The following is a 15,491-nucleotide window of genomic DNA, read 5'->3' as shown; positions in this document are numbered from 1 at the left end:
TGTGCTTTTCACAATTGTAGCTGACTAAGGGGAATGCAGCCAAAGTGAGGGAATGATGGATATCTTTTGAGGATGAAGATGAATATTCAGCTTTGAGGCTGAATATCAGAACACTGACCAGGAGGATAGTCCCAGAAAGAATGGCAAATCAATACCTTACAGAGCTCAACAGAGCAGAAAGAACCTAATTAACACATGCTTGAAGGATGAATGAACTAGTTTAGACTTTGATCTATTGTTTAAGATTCTGTGGTAATCTTTCAGGTAACCCAAATTGAAATTAGTGGAAAGAACAAATGGTTCTTGTTATTTTGGAATTCCTTGATCTTCTGTATTGCTGAATGAATGTCTTGTTATCATGAGATTGTAAGCTATGATCCAAAAGCCTCCAGCAGTACAAGCTGACCATGGTGAGCCTTGTCTGGCAGGATACTCTCAGCTGTAGGGCTCTTTTGGTCGAAAGGCTTTCAAGTCAACAAGCCCAACCACGGAACAGACTGCCACATTCCATCTTCAAAAGTCAGGACTGCACTTCATTTCCCATTCCTTGCTGCCCTTGAGAAGGTAGTTGGGGGTGCGTGGTCATGGTAAGGAAGTGTTAGCAATGGTGAAGGAGTGGACCAGTTTGTTATAGAGGGAACAATCCCTGTGAAATGCTGACAATGAAGAGAAAGAGAGGATGGAAATTAACTTTCTATTACCCTGATAGCTGTGGTCTAAGGTGTATCACACTGTTCAGCTGTTCTGGAAAAAGAGTTGAAAATCTCATTTTGTTCGAAGCAAGCCTTTAGGAAAGGTCCTTCTGAGACTTAAAGGGGCTGTTTATTGACAGAGAGCATATTTCTGTGCAGGTACTTTAAAAACTGCAAACTGTTCTGGAGGCATTGTGATGCAGTGGTGACCTATGGGAAAACAATTTTTAAATCCTGTCCCTAACAGTACTTAACAATCCAACCTTTCATACTAGAGAAGTAAGTTTCTTCCAGTCAAAAGGTCTTGTCTTCCAATATCCTTATTTTTAAAAGTTGAAATATCTTCATCAAAATAGGTAGTTGACATGCTATCAATGTTACAAAATCAGAAGAAAAGAAATCATGACATCAAACTATTTTCTATTTGTAATAGGATTGGGACACAATAGCTTTTTAAATGATTTGTGAAAGTAGTGAACAAACTACTGTAAAAGATATTGAGGGATTAAAATCATGAAACATCAATGCATCACCAGAAACAGAAACTTTCCTCAAACTTTACCTAGCAACAAACTGCAATTTGCCCAAAACGTAGTTGCCCTCATATAAAGAGACAGGACACGCTCGACCCCACTTGCTCCTACGCCAGCGGAATCCAGGTGCAACACGCTTCATTGCTGCAACAGTTCGGAACAGATCATCCTGTTTAGAAAAATTTAAAAAGAATATCATCAATTTATTTTGGAGCAAAACTCTCTGGCACAGTTAAAAATAGAGTTAATAATAATTTTAACACAAAAATTGTTATTCATCAAGAAAAATATTGGGACTGGGCTCAGAATCCAAGGTAATTAGAGTTTAGGCGATTGTGGATGGTGATTGGTGAGGCTGGGTGCATTACGATGACAGATAATCTTAATAGTTGAATTAGGAGGAAGAAAATCTTGCTTTTACTGGATTCACAGTCAGATAAGTAGATTTTAAGAGATTGAGAAAATCAAGTTCTTGATGGTGCACAGCCCTATTACGGTCAACTGAATTAAACCTTTAAGCTCTAATAAACTGTTTTACTTGTAAATGTAGAGTGCCTAATGCAACTTTGCGACGTGTTACAATGATTCTCTTTCCTTTTGCAAAACAACAGGCAGGATACATTCTACCTGTTATAAGCTTAATAAGCTGGTTAGCGTCTGGAAAATAAAGATGATGTGGATGAATTGAGAAGCCATTAAGTTCAAAATAAATACATATAATTTATGCATTGGAAGTGGGTTTTTTTTCATAGAGAGTTTTCACTTTGCAGCAACTGACTGGAAAAGAAATGTTCAAAGAATGTTACCACAAATAATTGGTCTTGCACTCAAGTGCATATTTTTTAAGACTCAGAAAGTAGCTTAACAGATTTCAAAGCACACAGCCGTCATAACTGAATAATTTCCAAACAAAATTAAATGCTGAATGTATTTGATTTTACCAGTAAAATATCCAAATATACCTATGAATAAATTGTGTTATAGTAAAATCACAGAGGTTATTGTTTTAAGTGGAACTCAATTAGAATATATCAAAAGTGGGTCTTAAAGCATATTTTCCACATTTCAGGAAGTAAAGAGAGACAGCTCCAAGCTTGTAAATTTGGTAAAGACTATAGAAAAGAATGTAGAAAGAGGCAGTAGAATTTCTGCTCCCTCACTTAATGACAGAAATGTTTAAAAATAAGGCAAAGTATGATAACAATAAAACGATTAGATTTCAATGTCAAGAATAAATATTTGATTTTTCCCATAGGGCTTAAATAGCAAATTTAGAATCCCACATGAATAACTTCAATGAAAAGCTCTTCAATGAGATGCTTTTGCATGGGTGTGTGAGATTATGGAGAATCCAAGGATGTTGCACAAGTTCACCAAGGGGGAACAGCCACTTGAAATACCAAAGCAATCAAGGCCAGGGGTCAAGTGCTGGAAAGTGAGACTTGTATAGATTTAAGATTTTTTTTTGTTGCAGAATTGATGGGCAAAGGGCCACTCCTGCGCTGTATAAATCTCTGATTCTATCACTTAAATCGCTCATTTGTCCTGGTTCCTCCCGTGTCCAATTTTCTCTTCTCCCATCTAAAAGCTAAACACACAAATAACCAACATGTAAATATGAGCGGCTATGTGGCAGCTACAAATCACTGACTGCTTATCCCAGGCAATATACAACGGCTTCTTTAGACATCCCTGACTTCTTCATGACCACTATTCTCCTCGACTCTTCATTTACATAGGTTGGTGCTGGCAAATCACCAAGCTCAACACATTATCATGGCTGTGCTTAGATCAACTGTCACACCACCTCAACCTTTCAACACTTTGGCATTTCAGGATGCCTATGACTCAAGTGCCTCTGACAGGTCACTGTGCTTGCAGAGACTGACATGCATCTCATGCGTCTACAGAGAACGCTTCTGTGTTGACATGAACGTACTGCTTATGCTCTCACCGTGACTTCTTTGCGCTCACTCACTCAGACTCTGCCCACTTTACATTGCTTTCTTATCTCACACTGACCAACTTCAATTCTGGCCGAAAGGCTGCCGTAAACTATGTGGTTCACTTTGCTTTCCTAGTGCACAAGGTCTCTCAAGCTTAACTGTAGGCTGTCAGACTCTGTGGTTTGCTTTGCTTTTTAGCACACAGGGAGAGACAGACAGCCTGAGACATGAGAATACTGACCAATTAGTCTACCAGACATATTAAAGCATTGCATCAACACCTCAATGTCAGAGCTCATGAATGAACCAGCAGCTTAGGCAGCACATGCCTTAATAATAAAGAATTCAAAAACAGTCCTAAAGCAGCAATAAATCAGGAAATGAAAGGGAAGAAGGAACTCCGGGAGGGAAGGGAGGCAATCACCTAGTGATATTATTGCTGGACTGTTAATCCAGAGACCCAGATAATGTTCTAGGGACCCTGGTTCAAATCCCGCCATGGCATATTGTGGAATTTGAATTCAATAAAAAAAATCTGGAAATAAGAATCTAATGATGACCATGAATCCATTGTTGATTGTCGAAAAAACCCATCTGGTTCACTAATGTCCTTTCGGGAAGGAAACTGCCATCCTTGCCTGGTCTGGCCTATATGTGACTCTAGACCCACAGCAATGTGGCTGACTCTGAACTGCTCTCTGGGCAATTAGGGATGGGCAATAAATGCTGCCTAGACAGCGACACCCTCATCCCATTAATGAACAAAAATAAACTCAGTGAAATCACAATCATTAGCGAAGTGGTACTAAGTAAATTATTGGAGCAGTGGACTAATAAATTCTCAGGCCCTTATGAATTTTATTCAAAGGTTCTGAAAAGGAATGACTAGTAAGCTTGCTGATGTAAACTCCTCTTGATTCAGGGACAATCTCATTAGATTGGAGATACCAAATCTAACTCCTCTTTTCAAAAAGGGAGACAGAAAGCAAGAAATCACAGGCCTGTTAGCTTAGCAGCTATCATAGGAAAAATGTTAGCTGCTATTTAAGTAGTTACAGCAGGTCACTTGAGTAAATTCAGGCAATCAGGTTGAGTCAACAAGGCTTTGTGAAAGGGGAATTGTGTTTGTGATTAATTTATTGGAGATGTTTGAAGAGGTTTCTTATCATGCTGTGGATAAAGGGGAACTGGTGGATGAACTGTACTTAGATTTCCAGAGGAAATTTTATGAGATGCTACATCAAAGGTTATTTTGGAAAATAAAAGCTCATTTTGTACAGGTAGCATATTGGCATGAATGCAAGATTGGTTAGCTAATAGGAAAAGAGAGTAGGTATAAATAGATCTTTTTCAGACTGGCAAGATGTTAGTGGCGATGTGACAACAGGAATCAGTGCTGGGAGCAGAGAGATTTAGGAGTACTTGTTTATGAATCACAAAAACCTAGCATCCAAGTTCAGCCGGTAATAGGAAGGGCAAATGGAATGTTGGCGTTTATCTCAAAGGGAACAAGTAGGGAGGTTTTGCTAAAACTGTATAAGGCACTAGTCAGACTACAGCTGGAATACTGTGAATTTTAGGCCTCTTATCTATGGAAAAATATGCTGGCTTTCGAGGCAGTCCAAAGAGGGTTCACTAAGCTAATATTAGATATGGAAGGACTATTTAAGAGGACAGGTTGAGTAGATTGGACCTATGCTCATTGAAATATAATAGAATCAGAGGTGACCTTATTGAAACACACAAGATTCTTAAGGGGTTTGACACGGTATATGAAGAAAGCTTGTTTCACATTTGTAGGAAAGTCTAGGATCAAAATGCATAATCTCAGTGCAATAGGTCGCACATTTAAGACAGAGACGAGGAGAAATTTCTTTCCTCAGAGGGTTTTTAATCTGTGGGATTCTTCACTGCAGACAGATGTTGAGGCAGGGTCAATAAATATCTCAATTAGAACCAAGAGTCCTGGGAAAAGGCAGGAAAGTGAAATTGAGGCCTAAAATTGTCCTAACATTGAGGAATATTAGATCAGCCATGATCTCATTGAATAATGGACCAGACTTGATGGACTGATTGGCCTACTTCTGTTCCTATGTCTTATGGACCTCATTGCCTTTATAATTTATATAATTGGCTTAGACAAAGTGATGCAAGATGTGACAGGAAAATTTGCTAAAAACAAAATGATAAGTCATAAAGTAAATTGTGAAGAAGGCATCAGGAAATTACAAAAAAAATACTGATAGGTTAAGTAAGTTGAAAAAGATCTAACAAATGGAGTATGATGTACAAAATGTGAACTTACATCATTTGATAGGAAGAATTTTAAAAAAATCTGAATGATGAGAGATTGCAAGGCTCTAAAATGGAGAGGATTCTGGTTGTGAATCACAGAAGGTTATTTTGAAGCTTAAGCAAATAATTAGGAAAGCTAATAGAATGTTATCAGTAAACACGACAGGAACTGAATACAAAAGCTGGAAGAATATGCTTCAATTATATAGGGTATTGGTGAGACTACATTTGGAATACATGCAAAGTACGGTGACATTATTTACCAAAGGATGTTAATACACTGAAGGAGTTTGAGAAGGTTTAATAGACTAATACCTAATATACACAGGGTGTCCTATGCTGCAAGATAGAACAGACAAGGCTTGATCTGCTGGAATCAGGTGTAAGAGGCGACCTATAGAAATAATGATGTATTGTGGAGGATTTATATATATTTTATTATCATTTACTTTTGGGTTCAGATTTTTGAATTTTAAACTTGTGAGAAATGGGTTTTCTGTATGTCTCAAGGGATTTCATGATTAACTTACCCAATTTCTGTAGCCATGGTGATCAGAGATAATGGGAACTGCAGATGCTGGAGTATCCAAGAGAACAAAGTGTGAAGCTGGATGAAATTAGCAGGCCAAGCAGCATCTCAGGAGCACAAAAGCTGACGTTTTGGGCCCAGACCCTTAATCCAGACTTCCTGGACAATAACGGGTTTTTGTTTACATTGGGAGAAACAAAGTAAACAGTTCAGAGCATTAAGCTTTCAGTAGAAGATTCAGGAATTTATTTTTCAGTGTAGAGGAAACATCCATAGCTTGGAAAATGGCTTTTTAGCTTCAAGTAAGGGAAGATCTGCAGGGTTCTTTGCTGAAGGTAGATGTGTAAATCAGTTATTCCTGAGAAAGGGTGAAAATAATTTAGAATTGTTAAAAATAGGTAGAAGAGAACAGGTGATAGATAACAAAGTGTGGAGCTGGATGAACACAGCAGGCCAAGCAGCATCTCAGGAGCACAAAAGCTGACATTTCGGGCCTAGACCCTTCATCAGAGAGGGGGATGGGGAGAGGGTTCTGGAATAAATAGGGAGAGAGGGGGAGGCGGACCGAAGATGGAGAGAAAAGAAGATAGGTGGAGAGGAGAGTATAGGTGGGGAGGGGATAGGTCAGTCCAGGGAAGATGGGCAGGTCAAGGAGGTGGGATGAGGTTAGTAGGTAGGAAATGGAGGTGCGGCTTGAGGTGGGAGGAAGGGATGGGTGAGAGGAAGAACAGGTTAGGGAAGCGGAGACAGGCTGGACTGGTTTTGGGACGCACTTGGGGGGAGGGGATGAGCTGGGCTGGCTGTGTGATGCAGTGGGGGGAGGGGACGAACTGGGCTGGTTTTGGGGTGCGGTGGGGAAAGGGGAGATGTTGAAGCTGGTGAAGTCCACATTGATACCATTGAGCTGCAGGGTTCCCAAGCGGAATATGAGTTGCTGTTCCTGCAACCTTCCTGGACCTCTCAGTCTCCATCTCAGGCAACCAGCTAGTAACTGATGTCCATTTCAAGCCCACCAACTCGCACAGCTACCTAGAATACAACTCCTCCCACCCACCCTCTGGAAAAATTCCATCCCCTATTCCCAATTCCTCCACCTCTGCCGCATCTGCTCCCAGGATGAGGGATTCCACTCCCGCACATCCCAGATGTCCAAGTTCTTTAAGGACCGCGACTTTCCCCCCACAGTGGTCGAGAACGCCCTTGACCACGTCTCCCACATTTCCCGCAACACATCCCTCACACCCCGCCCCCACCTCAATCGCCCTAAGAGGATCCCCCTCGTCCTCACACACCACCCCACCAACCTCCGGATACAACGCATCATCCTCCGACACTTCCGACATCTACAATCCGATCCCAACACCCAAGACATTTTTCCATCCCCACCCTTGTCTGCCTTCCGGAGAGGCCACTCTCTCCGTGACTCCCTTGTTCGCTCCACACTGCCCTCCAACCCCACCACACCCGGCACCTTTCCCTGCAACCGCAGGAAGCGCTACATTTGCCCCCACACCTCCTCCCTCACCCCATCCCAGGCCCCAAGATGACTTTCCACATTAAGCAGAGATTCACCTGCACATCTGCCAATGTGGTATACTGTATCCATTGTCCCCAGTGTGGCTTCCACTACATTGGGGAAACCAAGCGGAGGCTCGGGGACCGCTTTGCAGAAAACCTCTGCTCGATTCGCAATAAACAACTGCACCTCCCAGTCGCGAACCATTTTAACTCCCCCTCCCATTCTTCAGATGACATGTCCATCATGGGCCTCCTGAAGGATGCCACCTGAAGGTTGCAGGAACAGCAACTCATATTCCGCTTGGGAACCCTGCAGCCCAATGGTATCAATGTGGACTTCACTAGCTTCAAAATCTCCCCTCCCCCAAGTGCGTCCCAAAACCAGTCCAGCCTGTCTCCGCTTCCCTAACCTGTTCTTCCTCTCACCCATCCCTTCCTCCCACCTCAAGCCGCACCTCCATTTCCTAACCTACTAACCTCATCCCACCTCCTTGACCTGTCTGTCTTCCCTAGACTGACCTATCCCCTCCCTACCTCCCCACCTATACTCTCCTCTCCACCTATCTTCTTTTCTCTCCATCTTCAGTCCGCCTCCCCCTCTCTCCCTATTTATTCCAGAACCCTCTCCCCATCCCCCTCTCTGATGAAGGGTCTAGGCCCGAAACATCAGTTTTTGTGCTCCTGAGATGCTGCTGGGCCTGCTGTGTTCATCCAGCTCCACACTTTGTTATCTTGGATTCTCCAGCATCTGCACTTCCCATTATCTCAGAAGAGAACAGGTGTTTGGTTAAAAACCTGTAGGAATTATTTGAAGCTACAATAGTTCATGCTCAGGCTTTTGCTGAGCCTCCACACAACTATCAGATTCCAATGATCAGAATTGAAACCACAGCTAAGTGAAATCCTATGTGGGATAGGAAAGGACATTCTCTCTTGTTTAACCACTGCAAAAGAATACTGTTGGGATTTATGAGATTGTACTGCTACCGTGTATTTCAAAATCGTTAAATATAGCACATAGAACATAAAACATTACTGCACAGGACAGGCCCTTCGGCCCTCGATGTTGTGCCTACCTGTCATACCGATCTCAAGCCCATCTAACCTACACCATTCCATGTACGTCCGTATGCTTGTCCAATGACGACTTAAATGTACCTCAAGTTGGCGAATCTACTACCGTTGCAGGCAAACCGTTCCATTCCCTTACTGCTCTCTGAGTAAAGAAACTACCTCTGACATCTATCCTATATCTTTCACCCCTCAATTTAAAGCTCTGCCCCCTCGTTCTCGCCGTCACCATCCTAGGAAAAAAACTCTCCCTATCTACCCTATCTAACCCTCCGATTATTTTATATGTTTCAATTAAGTCACCTCTCAACCTTCTTCTCTCTAATGAAAACAGCCTCAAGTCCCTCAGCCTTTCCTCGTAAGACTTTCCCTCCATTCCAGGCAACATCCTAGTAAATCTCCTCTGCACCCTTTCCAAAGCTTCCACATCCTTCTTATAATGCGGTGACCAGAACTGTACGCAACACTCCAAGTGCGGCTGCACCAGAGTTTTGTACAGCTTCACCATAACCTCTTGGTTCCGGAACTCGATCCCTCTATTAATAAAAGCTAAAACACTGTATGCCTTCTTAACAGCCCTGTCAACCTAGGTGGCAACTTTCAAGGATCTGTGTACGTGGACACTGAGATCTCTCTGCTCATCTACACTGCTAAGAATCTTACCATTAGCCCTGTACTTTGCCTTCCGGTTACTCCTACCAAAGTGCATCAACTCACACTTATCTGCATTAAACTCCATTTGCCACCTCTTAGCCCAGCTCTGCAGCTCATCTATGTCTCTCTGCAACCTACAGCATCCTTTGCCACTATCCACAACTCCACCGACCTTAGTGTCGTCTGCAAATTTACTAACCCATCCTTCTACGCCCTCATCCAGGTCATTTATAAAAATGACAAATAGCAGTGGACCCAACACTGACCCTTGCGGTACACCACTCGTAACTGGTCTCCAGGATGAACATTTCCCATCAACTACCACCTTCTGTCTTCTTTCAGCAAGCCAATTTCCAATCCAAACTGCTATATCTCCCACAATTCCATTCCTCCGCATTTTGTACAATAGCCTATTGTGGGGAACCTTATCAAACGCCTTGCTGAAATCCAAAGTCACATCAACCGGTTTACTCACCTTCTCAAAGAACTCAATAAGGTTTGTGAGGCAAGACCTTCCCTTCACAAAACCGTGCTGACTATACCTAAACAATTTATTCTTTTCTAGATGATTATAAATCCTATCCCTTATAACTTTTTCCAACACTTTACCAACAACTGAGGTAAGGCTCACTGGTCTATAATTACCACGGTTGTCTCTACTCCCCTTCTTGAACAGGGGAACCACATTTGCTATCGTCCAGTCATTTGGCACTATTCCTGTAGACAATGACGAGTTAAAGATCAATGCCAAAGGCTCGGCAATCTCCTCCCAGGCTTCCCAGAGGATCTGAGGATGAATCCCATCCGGCCCAGGGGACTTATCTATCTTCACCTTCTGAAGGATTTCTAATACCTCTTCCTTGTGAACCTCAATCCCACCTAGTCTAGTAGCCTGTATCTCAGTATTCTCCTCAACAACATTGTCGTTTTCTAGAGTGAATACTGTTGAAAAATATTCATTTAGCGCTTCTCCTATCTCATCTGACTCCACACACAACTTACCACTACTAACCTTGATTGGGCCTAATCTTACTTGCATCATTCTTTTATTCCTTAAATACCTGTAGAAAGCCTTAGGGTTTACCCTGATCCTATCTGCCAACAATTTCTTATGTCTCCTCCTGGCTCTTCTGAGCTCTCTCTTTTGGTCTTTCCTGGCTACCTCGTAGCCCTCAAATGCCCTAACTGAGCCTTCACATCTCATCCTAACATAAGCCTTCTTCTTCCTCTTGACCAGAGATTCCACTTCCTTCGTAAACCACGGCTCTACAGCTTCCTCCCTGCCTGACAGGTACATACTTATCTAGGACACACAGGAGCTTTTCCTTGAATAAGCTCCACATTTCTAATGTGCCCATCCCCTGCAGTTTCCTTCCCCATTCTATGCTCCCTAAATCTTGCCTAATCTCATCGTAATTGCCTTTCCCCCAGCTATAACTCTTGCCCAGTGGTATACACCTATCCCTTTCCATCACTAAAGTAAACATAACAGATTTGTGATCGCAATCACCAAAGTGCTCACCTACTTCCTAATCTAACACCTGGCCGGGCTCATTAGCCAGTACCAAATCTAACGTGGCTTCGCCCCTTGGTGGCCTATCTACATACTGTATCAGGAAGCCCTCCTGCACACTCTGGGACAAAAACTGACCCATCTATAGTACTTGAACTATAGTGTTCCCAGTCAATATCTGGAAACTTGAAGTCCCCCATGACAACTATCCTGTCTCTCTCACTCCTATCGAGAATCATCTTTGCTATCCTTTCCTCTACATCTCTGGAGCTATTCAGAGGCCTATAGAAAACTCCCAACAGGGTGACCTCTCCTTTCCTGTTTCTAACCTCAGCCTCAGTTGAGAGTCCCCATACATCCTTTCTGCAACTGTAATACTGTCCTTGACCAACAATGCCACACCTCCGCCCCTTTTACCATCTTCTCTGTTCTTACTGAAACATCTAAATCCCGGAACCTGCAACAACCATTCCTGTCCCTGCTCTATCCATGTCTCCGAAACGGCCATAACATCGAAGTCCCAGATACTAATCCATGCTGCAAGTTCACCTACCTTATTCGAGACGCTCCTGGCATTGAAGTAGACACACTTCAATCCAACTTCTTGCTTGCCGGTGCCATCTTGTTTCCCTGAAACTTTATTTCGGACCACCCTACTCTCAACCTTTTCTGTAGTCGAATGACAATTTTGGTGCCCATCCCCCTGCTGAATTAGTTTAAACCCACCTGAACAGCCTTAGCAAATTTCGCCCCCAGGATATCGGTACCCCTCTGGTTCAGGTGAAGACCATCTTCCTTGTAGAGGTCCCACCTATGCCAGAAAGAGCCCCAATTATCCAAGAATCCAAAACCCTCCCTCCTGCACCATCCCTGTAGCCACAAATGAGTAATAAGTAAATAGTTTGGTTTATTCCATTATGTTTTCATTTATTTTACATAAGAAGCCTCTGTTTTATTGCTAAATGAAAATCTACAATAATGTATGATTGTGCCTCACTGAAAAACCATCTTATTGAAACCAAGAAAAGCAAAATATCATCAATCAAGCCAGATTTCAGTCTGGGATCTGACTTGTCCAGTAATAACATTACTTGAGATCATTACGAAACATAGAATATAGTAGACCATTTGGTCTATTAAACCCACTCCACCATTCAACATAACCATGGCCGGTCCTCTACCCGACACTGTACTCTTGCTATTTCTCTCTCCATACCCCTACACTGTACTCTTAGAACATAGAACATAAAACAATACAGCGCAGAACAGGCCCTTCGGCCCTCGATGTTGCGCCGACCTGTGAACTAATCTAAGGCCATCCCTCTACACTATCCCATCATCATATGCTTATCCAAGTACTGTTTAAATGCCCCTAATGTGGCTGAGTTAACTGCGTTGGCAGGCAGGGCATTCCACGCCCTTACCACGCTCTGAGTAAAGGACCTGCCTCTGACATCTGTCTTAAATCTATCACCCTTCAATTTGCAGCTATGCTCCCTCGTACAAGCCAACATCATCATCCTAGGAAAAAGACTCTCACTGTCCACCCTATCTAATCCTCTGGTCATCTTGTATGTCTCTATTAAATCCCCTCTTAGCCTCCTTCTCTCCAATGAGAACAGACCCAAGTCCCTCAGCCTTTCCTCATAAGATCTTTGCTCCAGACCAGGCAACATCCTGGTAAATCTTCTCTGCACCTTTTCCAATGCTTCCACATCCTTCCTGTAATGGGGCGACCAGAACTGTACACAATATTCAGAGTGAGGCCGCACTAGTGTTTTGTACAGTTGCAGCATGACACCACGGCTCCGGAACTCAATCCCTCTACCAATAAAACCTAACACACCGTATGCCTTCTTAACAGCACTATCAACCTGGGTGGCAATTTTCAGCGATCTACGTACATGGACACCAAGATCCCTCTGCACATCCACACTACCAAGAATCTTTCCATTGACCCAGTATTCTGTTTTCCTAATTATTCTTCCCAAAGTGAATCACCTCACATTTAGCATTGAACTCCATTTGCCACCTTACAGTCCAATTTTGCAGTTTATCCAAGTCGCTTGCTCTTTCTCTCTCCATATCCCTAGACATCTTTAGAAATCTAGTTATTTGTTTCTTAATAAATTCAGTTTCTACAGCCTTCTCTATCAACAAATTTCCTCTCATCTCAATCCGAAATATCTGTGTGTCAAACTTGCTTGTCATTCTGGACTTCAAAGACCCCACATCACTCCTTCCCCAAAATCCCCAGCCAGGAAACACCTAATCCCTGTATCCAGGCCGTCTAGCCCTGTCGGAATTTTATATATTTCTCCCCTTATGCTTCTAAACTCCAGTGAATACAGGGCCAGTCAACCCAATCTCTGTTCAAGCAAACCTGCCATTGCAGGAATTGACTGATTAGCATTTGCTGCACTCCCTTTATGTTGTGTATATTTTTCTGAGGTAAAAAGTCCAAAGCTGCATACAATATTACAGGTGAGGTCTCACCAAGGCCGGTATAGCTGTAATAAGACTTACTTACTTAGTTCTGTATTCAAACCCTTATGCAATGAAGGCAACATAACATTTGCCTAACTGCTGCTGCACTTGCATGCTTGCTTTCAATGACCAGTCTATAAGGACACACAAGTTTCCCCTTCAAAGTCTATTACCATTTAATAATAAGTCTTTTCATTCTACTTTTCCTACCAAACTTAACACCTTCATATTTATCCACAGAATCTTGTATCTGCCATACACTTGCCAACTCACTCAACTTCTCTTAGTCACTCTGAAGCATCTTAACATCCTCCTCATCACTCACACATCATCCTCACATTCACACTCCTACCTAGTGTCATGTCATCAGCAAACTTGGAAATATTACAATCAATGCCCTCATCGAAATCATTGATATATATTGTGAATAGCAAATAGCTGAGACCCTGTGTTACTATACTTGTAACTGCCTTCCACTCTAAAAATGACAAATTTCCTCATCCAGAGATAGTAGGAACTGCCGATACTGGAGAATCTGAGATAACAAGGTGTAGACCTGAACGAACAGAGCAGGCCAGGCAGCATCATAGGATCAGGAAAGCTGATGTTTCGGGTCCAGACCCAAAACATCAGCTTTCCTGCTCCTCTGATGCTGCCTGGCCTGCTGTGTTCATCCAGCGCTCCACCATGTTATCTCAATTTTAATCATCTTCTCCTTTTCATGTCTGAGAATCAATTCTCAATTCATGCCATTATATTACTATAAACTTTGCACAAGAACCTCTTAAACTGAGACTAACAGGGGACATGCTGAGAGAACGTTACCCTTCACAGGAGAATAGAAGGACCAAACGGCAGTCTCAGAATAAAGGATGCTAATTTAAGACAGAGAAGAAGAGAAATGTCTTTTCTCAGAGGATTTTGAGACATTGGAACTCCTCGCTATGGAGAGTTGTGGGACAGAGTCCTTGTGTGGTATTGAGGACTGATACAGATAGATTTCTGATTTCCAATACGATAAAACAAAACAGAAAGTAACAAAAAATGAGGAAAGCTCTGTTACTTATAAAAGTATTATATGTAGATTAAAAACAATATATGGCAAAGATCTGACCAACTGGTCTGCCAGCTGATCACAGATTTATGAAGAAATTGTATGTGACTAATTTGCCACACTTTGGGAAGGATGCAAAGGCTTTAAAGAGGATGCAGAAAAGATTTACAAGAATGGTTCCAGGAAGAGTGAACCTCAGCGATTTTAACAGATTGCAGGTTGATCTTCTCAGAAAAGAGAAGGTTGGATTAAGATTTGATCAAGCATTTAAAGCCAGGAGGGATCTACATGATAAAAATAGAGAGAAACTGTTTCTATTGGCAGAAAGGCTGAGAACCAGGGCACACAGATTTAAAGTGATTGATAAAAAAAACCAGTGGTAACATGCAGAAAGACCTTTATATGTATTCAGTCATTAGGATCCAGAATGTACGAAATGAGAGTGAAATAGAGGGAGATACAATAAAGTTTCTAAAAGGGAAATGAATGAGCATCTAAAAAGAATATATTTACAGGTGAATGAGAAAGGGTTAACCGAGTTGCTCTTGCTGAAAACCAGCATGGTCATTATAGGTCACATGATCTTTTTCTACATTGTAACCATTCTTCCAACATATTGGAAAAACACATTCATTGATTTCGGTAAAGTATAAATATTTCAAATCACGAGAATAAAGTTCGAAGAAATAATTTACCATATTGTACCAAACTGTGACTTCACAATGACTGTTACAATTTAATCATGGATGATGCCTTCAATTAAATCAGAATAAACAGAATCAGAGAGGAACACTATCTGCCACATATATTTAGGTGGAATTATGTCTGAATGCAAGTCAGCTCAATAATGAGATTATTCAAGAATGGACAGAACAGGTGTGAGTCAGGGATCATCGGAAGAAGAAAACTGAAAACAACATTTACGTATATTTAACCCAAGATGCTTTTCTGTGCAATGACGGATGAAGCAGAAGACCGTGGATTTTTTCAGTAATCCATATCTTGCTGACAAGAGATTAAAATACAAAATAAATCGATCAACAAATGTTTGTGGATGAACCATTTACAGTGCTTTCTCCCATGCCAAGCTTACCTTACATTAGTCTATGGTAGTGATGCCCAGTGGTAGCAATGCTTGATGTCAAGGTGCATGGAGAATTCAAAATAAATTGAAAAATAAATTTAGACATTAGTTCAAT

The 15,491-nt window shown here is 41.9% G+C and overlaps 1 protein-coding gene across 2 annotated transcripts in view; it reads right to left on the bottom strand.

Annotated features, from left to right (window-relative positions):
• The window catches only part of ak9 (adenylate kinase 9), a 298,446-nt gene that overhangs the window by 230,112 nt on the left and 52,843 nt on the right, over window positions 1-15,491 (bottom strand). For both annotated transcript variants that reach the window (XM_059645225.1, XM_059645227.1), the window contains exon 11: window positions 1,255-1,394. In XM_059645225.1, the coding sequence (XP_059501208.1) occupies window positions 1,255-1,394 (140 nt within the window). The remainder of the gene's footprint in view (window positions 1-1,254; window positions 1,395-15,491) is intronic.

The sequence above is a fragment of the Stegostoma tigrinum genome, chromosome 4, assembly GCF_030684315.1.
Source record: "Stegostoma tigrinum isolate sSteTig4 chromosome 4, sSteTig4.hap1, whole genome shotgun sequence".
Taxonomy (NCBI): domain Eukaryota; kingdom Metazoa; phylum Chordata; class Chondrichthyes; order Orectolobiformes; family Stegostomatidae; genus Stegostoma; species Stegostoma tigrinum.
Note: the sequence above shows the minus strand (reverse complement) of the source record. Positions and strands in the feature narration are given on the sequence as shown.